Here is a 13,177-nt window from a genome sequence, read left to right as displayed (position 1 = left end):
TTTGGGGAAGTGTTGTCCTGGTATAATACGGGCACTCTCTCTTCCAGTAGACATGTTTGGGCCCTGCCCTTCCTGGTTCCCTAATTTTAGGGCCCCGATAAATCGCCTCTTGAAACAGACGAAATGTTCCCCTCTGATCTGCACAACCGCATATTTTTATTTCCTGACTTATTGGAGCTCTAACGAATATAATTTTTTGATAGACGTAGTGGTATGAGGGCTGGTTTTCTACGGGACGAGCTGTAGTTTTTATTCGTACCATTTTGGGGTACATCCGACTTTTGGATCACTTTTTATCCTATTTTATGAGAGGCAATTCTGGCATAGTTTTGTTTTGGTTTTTTTATTCAGCGTTCACCATGCGTTATAAATTACATGTTAACTTTATTCTGCGGGTCAGTACGATTTCGGCGATACCTAATTTATAGAACTTTTTTATGTTTTACAAGTTCTTGCACAATAAAATTACTTTTGTAAAAAGAATGTATTTTTTCTGTCGCCGTGTCGTGAGAACCATTACTTTTGAATTTTTTAGTCGACGGAGCGGTAAGAAGGCTTGTTTTTTGCAAGAAGAGCTATAGTTTTTATAGGTACCATTTTTGGATACGTGCAACTTTTTGATAATTTTTTATATACATTTTTGTAGGGCAAAGTGACCAAAAAACAGAAATTCTGGCATTGTTTTTTACGCCTTTCACTGCGTAAATATTTTTATAATATAATATTTTTATAGTTTAGGCCGTTATGGTTGCGGAGATACCAAATATGTATGGCTTATTTATTTTTTTCAATAACAAAGGACTTGAGAAGGGAAAAAAGGGCGAGAGTTTTTTTTAATACTTGAAACTTTTATTATATTTTTAAAAAAAAAATTTGTTTCACTTTTCTTTAGTCCCACTGCTGCATCTAAGGGGGTAAATGGCAGGGATCAAAGCTAGCACCGGTTCCTGAAATTACAGGTGGATGTCGGCTGTAACATACAGCACACATCCACCGCTGATGACGCCGGCTCAGCTCCTGAGCCGGCGCCATCTTGCCAGTGGCTACTTAAGCCTTTCAGGCCCCATCTCCGGGTGGGGGCTGGAAGTTTTCTGTGCTAGGCAGACCGGGAGGCCACTATTTGGCCTCCGGTTGCCATTGCAGCCATCGACACCCCGACGATTTAATTGCTGGGGTGTCGATGAGATGCAAACACCTTAAATGCAGCGATCGCTTTTGACCGCTGCTTTTAAGGGGTTAATTGCGGGGATCAAAGCTAACTTCGGTGTCCGCCGTTACAGCAGGATGTCAGCTGTAAGATGCAGCGGACATCCGGGGATGATGGCACCGACTCAGGTTCTGAGCCGGTGCCATGCATTTGTCTTCAGTATACATTTTCATGATGTATACTTACGACAAATGTCGGGAAGGGGTTAATGGGTTCCTCCAAGTTTCCGTCATTTTGTCCGACAATTTTGTCCAACATAAATGACAATGACAGAATCTGTGACGGACACTTGCATCATGCTTTCTATTTTTACAGGAGCTATGGCGTATATGAGAGATCTGTTATCATCCGTCATGAACAGTTATTATAGATCCGGTTTTTTTCTCCATTGATTTATAATAGATCAGTCATGTTTCTGTCATGTATTATTATTATTTTTTTTGCTGGATACAATATTGCAGAATGCTACGCTATTCTGACAGTCAAAAAGCAACTGAAGACTGAAGGAACTAATGGAGGTGTAAAAAGAGCCTTAACCCCTTCAGGACTGAGCCTGTTTTGGACTTCAGGACGAAGCCGATTTTTCAAATCTGACGTGTCACTTTATGTGGTAATAACTCCGGAATGCTTTTACCAATCCAAGTGATTCAGAGATTATTTTCTCGTGACATATTGTACTTTATGTTAGTAACAAAAATGTAGTTGACAAATTCAATATTTATTTGTAAAAAAACAACAAGATTTGGAGAAAATGTACAAAAATTAGAATTTTTCTAAATTGAAATGTATTTGCTTGTAAAACAGATAGTTATACCACACAAAATAGTTACTAGTTAACATATCCCATATGTCTACTTTATGTTTGCATCGTTTTTTCAACATTCTTTTATTTTTCTAGGATGTTACGAGGCTTAGAACTTTAGCAGCAATTTCTCATATTTTCAAGAAAATTTCGAAAGGCGATTTCTACAAGGACCAGTTCAGTTCTGAAGCGGCTTTGAGGGCCTTATATATTAGAAAGTCCCCATAAATCACCCCATTTTGAAAACTACACCCCTCAAAGTATTCAAAACAGCTTTCAGAAAGTGTTTTAACCCTTTAGGCGTTTAACAGGAATTAAAGCAAAGTAGAGGTGAAATTTACAAATTTCATTTTTTTTTTACAAAATTCATTTGTAATACATTTTTTTTCTATACCACAGAAAGTTTTTCCCGAGAAATGTAACTTATTATTTATTGCCCAGATTCTGCAGTTTTTAGAAATATCCCACATGTGGCCCTAGTGCACTAATTTACTGAAATACGGGCCTCAGAAGCAAAGGAGCACCTGGTGGATTTTGGTGCCTCCTTTTTTTTTAGCATATATTTTAGGCACCATGTCAGGTTTGAAGAGGTCTTGTGGGGCCAAAACAATAAAGACCCCCAAAAGTGACCTCATTTTGGAAACTACACCCCTCATGGAATTTATCTAGGGGTATAGTTAGCATTTTGAACCCAGGTTTTTTGCTAAATTTATTTGAATTAGTATGTGAAGATGAAAATCTACTTTTTTTCTGAAAAAATATAGAAATGTTTTAATTTTTTTCAAGGAATAAAAGAGAAAAAACACCCCAACATATGTAAAGCAATTTCTCCTGATTATAGCAATACCCCATATGTGGTAATAAACTGCTGTTTGGACCCACAGCAGGACTCAGAAGGGAAGGAGCACCATTTGGATTTTGAAATTCTGATTTTGCTGAAATAGGTTTCCATGCCGTGTCGCGTTTGCAATGCACTGGAGGGAACAAAATAGTGGAAACCCCCGGAAAGTGACCCCATTTTGGAAACTACACTCATCAAGGAATTTTTCTAGGGGTAAAGTTAGCATTTTGACCCAACAGTTGTTTTGCTGAATTCATTGGAATTATACTGTAAAGGTAAAAATCTACTTTTTTTCTGAAAAAAGGTAGCCATTTTGAATTTTTACAAGGAATAAAGGAGAAAAAGCACCCCAACATTTGTAAAACAATTTCTCCCGATTACGGAAATATGCCATATGTGGTAATAAACTGCTGTTTGGACCCACAGCAGGGCTTAGAAGGGTAGGAGCGCTATTTGGCTTTTGGAGCTCAAATTTAGCTGAAATGGTTTTTGGGTGCCATGTCGCATTTGCAAAGACCCTGAGAGGCCAAAACAGTGGAAACCCCCCAAAAGTGACCCCCATTTTGGAAATTACACAACTTAAAGAATCTATCTAGGGATATAGTGGCCATTTAGACCCCACAAGTCTTTTGCAGGATTTATTAGAATTAGGCCGTGAAAATGAATATCAACATTTCTTCCACTAAAATATTGCATATTTTAAATTTCACAAAGGATAAAGGAGGAAAATGCCGCCCAACATTTGTAAAGCAATTTCTCCCGAGTACGGCAATACCCCACGTGTGGTCATAAATGTTTTTTCATTAGAAAGTAATTAACCCTTTCCGGACTGATAAATTTTTTTTCTTTTCCTCCCCGCTTTCCAAGAGCCATAACTTTTTTATTTTTCCGTCAATAGAGCGGTGTGCGGGCTTATTTATTGAGGGACGAGCGGTCGTTTTTATTGGTACAATTTTTTGGTACATACAACATTTTGAGCACTTTTTATTACATTTTTTGGTAGAGCCAAGGTGACCAAAAAACAGCGATTTTGCCGTTTTAAATTCTTTATTTTTCACGTGAGACGCTCCATACATCACCCCCACGCTACGACATGCTATGTCGTGGTGCGCGAAGGGGTTAATGTGCAGTGGATGGTGCAGAGTGAAAATTAAAATTTTCCACTCATATGCCATTTTAGTTGTTATGCCCAGTTTGTGCTACTGAAGACAAATACCTCATAAAATATTAACCGGGTTCTCCCGGGTATGGCGATGCCATATATGTGGACGTAAACTGGTGTTTAGGCACGCTGCAGGACTCAGAAGGGAGGGAGCGCCATTTGGTTTTTGGGGCGCAGATGTAGCTTGGTAGTAGTTCTGTTTGGGGTTTACTGGGGTTTCAATTTATAATGTGGGGGCATAGATTATTTGTGCGGGGTACATTAGGGTATAATAAGAGGGTATAATAATGCGGTAAATAAATAATAATTCATAGATATGTGGCCGGTGTCGCACCGATAAATGGCGCCCAATCTTATCTGCCTTTGGACACTCTGCACATTTTGCATCGCCATATTCTGAGAGCCAGAACTTTTTAATTTTTTCTCCACCGGAGCTTTGTGAGGGTTTATTCTTTGCGGGACAATCTGTGGTTCTCATTTGTACCATTTTGGGTACATTTTGATCACGTTTTTATTCAATTTTTTGGCAAGCAAGGTGACCAAAAACCATCAATTCTGACAATGTTTTTTATTCTTTTTTTTTTCTGGCGTTCACCCTGGGCTATAAATGACCATTTTACATTATTCTGCGGGTCGGTACGATTACGGCGATGCCATATGTATATAATTTTTTTATGTTTTGCAGCGTTTGTGCAATAAAATCACTTATTTATAAAAAATAAATTATTTTTTGTGTCACCATATTCTGAGAGCGATAACTTTTTTATTTTTCAGTCAAAAAAAGCGGTGTAAGGGGGGCGTGGCTTGGACATGGCGCTGACCAGACGTGCTGCTTGAGAGCTCCGTTCCTGCACTTCCATAACCCGCTCATAAGCATATTATAAGACACACTTGAACCTACCTAATGGTCAGGAAATCTAAGGCAACCTCGGGGACTCCATACTGTACGAGGCAGATGTCTTCAGCCGGCTCCATTCAGCGATTTCTCACCGACGCTGCTGCCGGGCCGTCTCCCAAGATGGCGTTGTTGGAGGGGAGACGAACTGGACCAGGATTCCCGCTTGCAGAGGAGTCTTCTTCGGGAGTTGCAGCTGCAGCATCAGGTACCGACAGTACCTCCTCTCCGGTCTCTGGCTCCCAGGGTTCGTTTCCTTCCCTGCTGGCGGGGGTAGAGATGGGCCCTTCTGGAACTGTCATGGCGCTTCCTGCACCGTCCTGCTCGCCACGTGGTGTCAGTCATGGCGCCCGGGCCTCTCATTCCTCATCCTCTGGCATGCTGGGGTCTGCATCAATGCCTGCTTCTCCTCGGGATTGGGATCTTCATTCCTCCCCCCACATTAATGGCTCTGCTAGCATGGGAGATGATTTACAGGGCCTGAGACAACAGCTCGCCTCATTGCCCACTAAACAGGACATGGAGCGTTATGTGAATCGTCTTGAGATGACATATAAATCTGAGATACAGGCTCTCACGACTAATGTCTCTCAATTGTCCGATCAAGTTCAGCGCATAGAAGGCGATGTTTTTTCTGTTACACAGCAGCAAGTCTCTCATGCTGAACAGCTGGATCAGCACTCCCAGCAGATTCATGCTCTATTTAACTTGGCTGAAGATCATGAGAATCTGAATCGCCGTAACAACATTCGGCTCCGGGGCATTCCTGAGGATATATCTTCGGGGCATCTCATACCCGTCCTGCAGTCTTTGATCAACTCCCTGCTGGGGCGCCCTGCTGACGATCCATTGGAGCTTGATAGGGCTCACAGGACTCTCGGCCCTCGTAACCCGGATCCTGATAGGCCTAGAGATGTGCTATGCCGTGTCCATTTTTTCTCTCTGAAGGAGCAGATCATGAGGAAGGCCCGAGACAAAGGAGAAGTCTTATTACAAGGGGTCAAGATCCAGTTGTTATCCGATTTGTCCAAGATGACCCTGGACAAACGCCGAGTGCTTCGTCCCTTACTGGATGTGCTGAGAGAGCATGAGATCTCCTATTCCTGGGGTCATCCCTTCCAGCTACAGGTCCGCAGAGATGGGACATTGCTGAGTGTTCGGGACCCAGGGGATGTTCCGGACTTCTGTGCTGCCCTCCAGGTGCCGAGAGTTTCCCTGCCTGATTGGCCGTATGCCCCTTTACCATCACAGCGCTCAAGGCCGCGCCGGCGTGGTCGTTCTCCCGCTTCTCCTATGGGTCGTCATGGTGGGAGACGGGCTGATCCCTTGTGATTTCGTAGGGAGGTTTCTTTGTCAGCCAGCAGTAGGCCCAGGCCTTAAGTTCATTTGTTATTGGTTATATCTTGGGAGGCGAAGGTCCGATGTGTCATTTAATGCCCAGTTATGCCGGTACTTTCGCCCTAGGTAGGGGCTGCAGGTGTTCAGATTGATCAGTTACCCGGGATTAATTAATGTTCTTCAGCTGCCAGTACTACTGCAACATGTATGTTATGTGATTATCTATGTTATTACTAATTACATGCCTGTGCATTTATGCGGTAACTGTATAGATTTCCCGGATTGTATTGTTATGTTGGTATCTCTGGTTTGATCCTGACCAAATGTCGGGCATTATTTCACTTTCTCGTGATATTGAGCTAATTGCCTTAATGTTCTTTCCATTCATGTGTTGGTTCTAAGATGTGTGATATTTGCACTGGGTTGGGGGGAGCGGGGCACTGGCTAGACTTTGTCCTGACACTTCTCCTCTTAGGGACTCACTGGTTATATCCGGTGTACTCTTGATTGTTTCTCCTTGAGTAGCTCAAGGGGTGGGTGATTATTTCACCTGTCTGTTTGTCTTTGTTGTTGTCTCTCCCTTCCTTGTTTGTCCTGTTGTTGTTCGTCGCGCCTCTACTTAGTACATTGATCTGCGAGCTTCTTTAGTGAGAGGTGGCAATGGCACAATTGAAGACTTGTACCTTTAATGCTAGGGGGCTTAATGTCCCAGAAAAACGCTCACAAATTTTATACAACATGCATAAAGAGCGGGTACATATCTTGTTCCTGCAAGAAACTCATTTTCAGACGGGCCATACGCCACAGTTCACGAATCAATATTTTCCGGTCTGGTTCCACAGTACCAACCCGGAATCTAAGTCCAAGGGTGCCAGTATATGTATTCATAAGTCACTCTCACATAAAATTCTTGATGTTCTGGTTGACCCGGATGGTCGATATGTTTTTCTCAAGCTATCCATACGTAATAAGATCTTTACTCTGGCTAATCTGTACCTCCCCAATAAGGACCAGGCACGAGTAGGCCGATTGTATTTAAGGAAACTAGAAGAGTTCACTGAGGGCGTTCTAATTGTTGGAGGTGATTTTAATCTGACTTTTGATTCCAGACTTGACACCTCTTCGGGCAGGTCTGTGGTTCCTAAGTCGCATTTGGGGGCACTGAAAAATGTGATGCATTCCATGCAGTTGATTGACGTGTGGAGGATTCTACACCCTCAGGTAAGAGAATACACTTATTTCTCCCCACTGCATAACATGTACAGTAGGATAGACGATTTTTTGATTAGCCACCACTTGCTTACCTGGCACCCTAGCTCTGACGTGGGCCCTATGATTTGGTCGGACCATGCACCTGTGTTTCTGACCCTTACATTTAGTAATTCATTACCTAATTTCCAATCCTGGAAACTTAATGACAACTTGTTGCGGGATGCAGTATGCGTGGCGGCCATTAAAGATTCAATTACCAGTTTCTTTGAGGTTCATGAACATGAAGCTACTCCCTTGCCACTCCAGTGGGAGGCACTGAAGTGTGTCATTCGAGGGGTACTGATACAAAATGGGGCACGATTGAAGCGCGAAAAGGGGTTTGCTATTGCACGTCTCTTGATTCAGATACGGGATCTGGAATCCTGTCACAAAAGGGTTCCATCCTCACAGATTTTTGCAGAGCTCACTACAGCGAGAGAATCCTTGCGTTCTTTGATAGATCAGTCGCATGCTCGATTCAGGGATCGGATGCGCAAGCACTCATACGAATATGCAGATAAATGCGGTAGGTCTCTTGCACGGATACTGCATCCCCGTACACAGGCGTCATATATCCCTAAAGTTTCATCTCCCTCGGGCGTTGAGGTTCATGACCCGGTTGGTATTACGGACTGCTTTAAACACTATTACTCGGCGCTATATAATATCAAAGGCCAATTTCATGATATGCAGGCAGAATCGTTACGGGATAAAATCGACCGCTATGTTCAGGATACTGCGTTGCCGACCTTGGAGGAGGGGGTGGCTTTGGAGCTTGAGGAGGATTTTTGGGAAACCGAAGTGGAGCGGGCTATTGGAGAGTCGCCCTTGGGCAAAAGCCCAGGGCCTGATGGGTTTAATAACAAATTTTATAAGGCATTTAAAGATCAATTGGCTCCTTTTCTGACTAAAGTTTTTAACTCGGTGTCCTCCTCATGTCCCTTTGCGCCTCAATTCCTCGAGGCTCATATAACTCTTCTACCTAAACCAGGCAAGGACCTAACGGTATGCGCAAACTTCAGGCCCATATCGTTAATTAATGTAGATGTGAAGCTTTTCGCGAAGCTACTTGCCTCTCGGTTATCGCCGTTACTTCCTGACTTGATCGTGGATGATCAGGTGGGGTTTGTATGTGGTCGGGAAGCACGGGATAACACCAACAAAACCCTCCTTTTGACGTCATACTGCCAATCCCATAAGATACCGATGTGTTTACTCTCGATAGATGCCGAAAAGGCTTTTGATAGAGTGCACTGGGTGTTCCGGACTATTATCTGATCCTCTGTCTATTGCTAATGGCACGAGACAGGGGTGCCCATTCTCGCCTCTTTTGTATGTTCTGGTCATGGAACACCTGGCCGTGGCGCTGCGGAATAACCCTGATGTTAACGGTATCACAGCATCATAGATTGGCGTTATACGCGGATGACCTCCTGGTATATATCACAACTCCCATGATTTCTTTGCCATCTCTGACGGAGGAGTTTGAGCGCTTTGGCCATCTAAGTAATTTTAAAGTCAATTACTCCAAATCGGAGGCCTTGAATATATCTTTGGATCAACCTCTGGCTGCCGATCTCGCTCAGGTTTTTCCGTTAAGGTGGCAACCCAAATCTTTAAAATATCTAGGGGTACATGTCCCTACGCAAAAGTGAGATTTGTATGCTTTGAATTATACGCCCATCTTACAGCGTACCATGAAGGAATTGGCGGAATACGGCGGAAACCACATGTCGTGGTTTGGACGTATCAATGCGGTTAAAATGGATGTCTTGCCCAAATTTCTATATATCTTCCAGACCGTCCCTATTGCAGTACCATCCAGTTTTTTCCAGGTTTTACATAGGGCCATAACTAAGTTTGTGTGGGGCTCCGCTAAGCCTCGTATCCGGTATGCTGTCCTTAGCCGGCCAAAAGTAGACGGGGGCGCTGGTCTCCCAGACTTTAAACGATACCATCAAGCAGCGATAATTATGAGAGTAGTGGATTGGTTCCGTTCGGAGTCAGGTAAGCAATGGGTGCGCATTGAAAAGGCTATGTCTCCTCTGGCATTATCCTCTCTGCCGTGGCTGTCAGTCCTTCAGAGACAATCTCTCCCTCTACCTTTCCTCACACGTCAGTTTCTCATGGTTTGGGAACGGATCTTGGGTACTACGGGCCTTGTTCATCGCCCGGGTCCCTTGACTCCTCTATTTGATAATCCTTCTTTCCCTCCGGCGGAGGGTGTTGATACATTCCTCTGTTGGGAGAGAGGAAATGGTGGATGTTTATCGGAGACCCTTACTCCAGACGGTGCCATGTTGCCAATGACAGATGTATCTGCTGCCTGCCCGGGGAGGAGGTCAACCTGGTGGTCCTATTTGCAATTGTGGTCCTATCTTTCCTCCATAGGTGATTGTATGGTCCTACTACAGGTTAAGACTCCTTTGGAACTCTACTTGTCCTTGCCCACAGCTCCTTCTCACGTGTTGTCTCACCTGCATGGGATCCTTCTGCCGAAATTTTCTTTCTCTCAATTATCTTTTACTGCCGCATGGGACGAGGAAATGGGGGTTAGACACTCTGAGGAGGAGTGGGGTACCGCTTTCCTGTTAGCTCATAAGTTACCGATGTCTTGTTTTGCACAGGAAAAGAATTACAAAATACTAACCAGGTGGTACCGTTGTCCGACCTTGCTACACAGGATATTCCCCGATGTGTCTGCTGATTGTTGGAGGTGTGGGGGGGCTCCTGGAACTATGTTGCATATTTGGTGGGATTGTCCCATGCTACGTCCCTTTTGGGGGAAGATTTTTGATCTAGGCAACAAGCTTTTCCATACTGAGGTTCCAACCTCGGCTTCCATAGGCTTGCTTTCTATGGTTCCTGGATCACTCCCACACCTCAAAAGGGGGATCTTTAGACATTTCTTGACCGCAGCGAGAACGGTGATACCTCGTCACTGGAAATCACATACTGTACCGTCCCTGGCGGAATGGGTAACGGAGGTGAACGGGATCATGAGAATGGAGGAGTTGCTGTCTGTTGATAGGGGCAAATCGGGGATCTTCGTCCAAACTTGGATGGTATGGACTAGATTCCGGGAAGGTGCTGATCTACCTCTCTGGTTGGATGGCAGGTTCTGAATGAATCTTAGTACTTACCTGAGGCGCTTTGTATGTATGTGTTTTCCCTCTGTTGTCTGATGTTATGTGTTGTATGTCCATATACTTAAAAAGTGCTCTTATAGGTGTCACTTCTCACTTTACTGGGGGGGCGGTCTCCCTGACTATTGCACTAATTTAATGTGAACATGATACTGTTATTGCTATATCTCTCTTATCATTCAATTCTGATAGGTGGGAGGCTACCTCCTACTGTTGTTCTTCTACGTGTGTATATATATATATCCATGAATACTGTTGTTACACTATGATGTTTCACTAAAATGTATTGCACTGCGTGCAAATTTATACTTTTTTTTGCACAAACCGTGAAATGTTTGTATTGTTATATTTTCAAAAGAAAAAAAAAAAAAAGGCGGTGTAAGGGCTTGTTTTTTGCGCGACGGGTTGTAGTCTGTATTGGTACAATTTTGGCGTACATGCGACTTTTTGATTACTTTTTATTGTATATTTTCGGAGGGGTGATAACCAAAAAATTGTGATTCAGGCACTGTTTTTCGCTTATTTTTTTCGCGGTGTTCACCGTGTGGGAAAAATAATATTACAGTTGTATAGTTGAGGTCGTTCCGAACGCGGTGATACCAAATATGTGTACGTTTTTTAAACGTCTTAATTTTTTTCCTATAATAAAAGACTTATTATAGGAAAAAAAGGATTTTTTGTTTGTCACTTCTAACTTTTATTTTTACACTTTTTAAAAACATTTTTATTATCTTTTTTTTACTTTCTTTACTTGTCCCACTAGGGGACACTTAAGACTTGCAGCTCTGATCGCTGCAAGAACACATTACACTACCTACGTAGTATAATGTGTTCTAACTGTCATTGTGACGTGACACACACTGACAGACAGGAAGCCTCGGAGGACCAGCAGGAGGCTGCTCCTCCGAGGCTTCCGTACATGGCAACCCGGAGGTCATTGTCTGGCCTCTGGTTACCGTGATAAGGATCGCCAGCCCCCGCAAATGCATGTGGAGGGCTGCCAATCTGCTCTAAACCTCTTCAATGTGGTGATCGCAATCGACCATCGCATCGAAGGGGTTAATTGCCGATTTCAGCGGCGACGGGCCGCTGATCGGCAACGGGGAGAACAGGGCAGACACCCTGCACAGTTAACCGCCGATGCGGTGTAGCGGTTAACTGTTAAAGCGCGGACGTAACTGCACGCCCAGGTGCACGAAGTTACTGCTCACCTGGGCGTTCATCTACGCCAAGGTGCGGGAAGGGGTTAATCATGAACCCCTATGAAATGTAACTCATATATGTTGCAAAGCAGTTACATACCAACAAGTACATTGCTCTGTGATTCAGGATCAAATACAATTGTATGGCGTTTCAATAATTCTTCCTTTTCGGCTATGAAAAAAAACAAAAAAAAAGAAGATTAATTAGATGGCAAGTTGTTTATTCTTCTACCCTATGCTTTATGGACATATATGCTATAAAAAAAACATTTGTGTATCCCTGGAATTTGTATGCAGTCATCTTAGATTAGCTACCCTAATCCGTAAAAGTAATATTTATCAAATACCATTACCAGTTAAACAGCAATTGCACTTTAAAGGGGTTGTACGTCTTTACATTCATGGCCCATTGCCCCCAACATTAAAATCAAGAGTCTTATTAATTACATTTGCTTTTCAAATGTCAAACGCTCACAAGTTCTCACACACGTAGAAACACGACTCACTGTGGTTGTTTTCTTCCTCCTGCCCATGGATACGTCCTGTGGTAATTCCTTATCTAAGCCGGCAAGCATGCACACATCTTCCCCGCGCAGAGCGGGTTTCTTCTATCTATGCAGTGAGACGGATAATGTGCATTCCTGCTGTTACAACGGCGCAGGGCGAGCATGCGCTGTTCAGTCACGCATGTACTGTGTGAAGAATCATTTCTCCTCACTGACGTCAGTGCCAACAACAGAGGGCGATCATAGGAAATGTAGTTGTACCGCCCCAACAAGCTTCTTAAAGGCCAGTATTACCGGAGCTGCAGGGGCGCCGAATAAGGACGGAAGGAAGCTGAGGAGGTTGGTTTGCATAAACAGTATCTCGGGTCTTGAACAGTAAGATGGGGACTTGGGACAACCCCTTTAATCCTTCACAATCTGCACTATAAGTAGTTCAATGCATTGGCACAGCTGTTTACTTTAACCCCTTCAGGACCGAGCTCATTTTGGCCTTCAGGACCAGCCCCATTTTTTCAAATCTGACATGTGTCAATTTATGTGGTAATAACTCTGGAATGCTTTTACCTATCCAAGCGATTCTGAGATTGTTTTCTCGTGACATATTGTACTTTATGTTAGTGAAAAAATTTGGTCGATAAATTCAATATTTATTTGTGAAAAACACCAAGAATTAGAGACAATTTGCAAAAATTAGCATTTTTCTAAATTTAAATGTATCTGCTTGTAAAACAGATAGTAATACCACACAAAATAGCTACTATTTCACATATCCCATATGTCTACTTTATGTTTGCACCGTTTTTTGAACGTCCTTTTATTTTTCTAGG

General features: G+C 43.2%; 1 protein-coding gene across 1 annotated transcript in view; it reads right to left on the bottom strand.

Moving 5' to 3' along the window:
* CENPC (centromere protein C) overlaps window positions 1-13,177 on the bottom strand; it is a 525,969-nt gene that overhangs the window by 57,236 nt on the left and 455,556 nt on the right. Inside the window, exon 15 of the mRNA XM_075861598.1 lies at window positions 11,945-12,016. Within this exon, the coding sequence (XP_075717713.1) occupies window positions 11,945-12,016 (72 nt within the window). The remainder of the gene's footprint in view (window positions 1-11,944; window positions 12,017-13,177) is intronic.

This window comes from Rhinoderma darwinii, chromosome 1, assembly GCF_050947455.1.
Source record: "Rhinoderma darwinii isolate aRhiDar2 chromosome 1, aRhiDar2.hap1, whole genome shotgun sequence".
NCBI classification, from domain to species: Eukaryota; Metazoa; Chordata; class Amphibia; order Anura; family Rhinodermatidae; genus Rhinoderma; species Rhinoderma darwinii.
The sequence above is the reverse complement of the archived record's forward strand: the minus strand, read 5'-3'. Positions and strand labels throughout refer to the sequence as shown.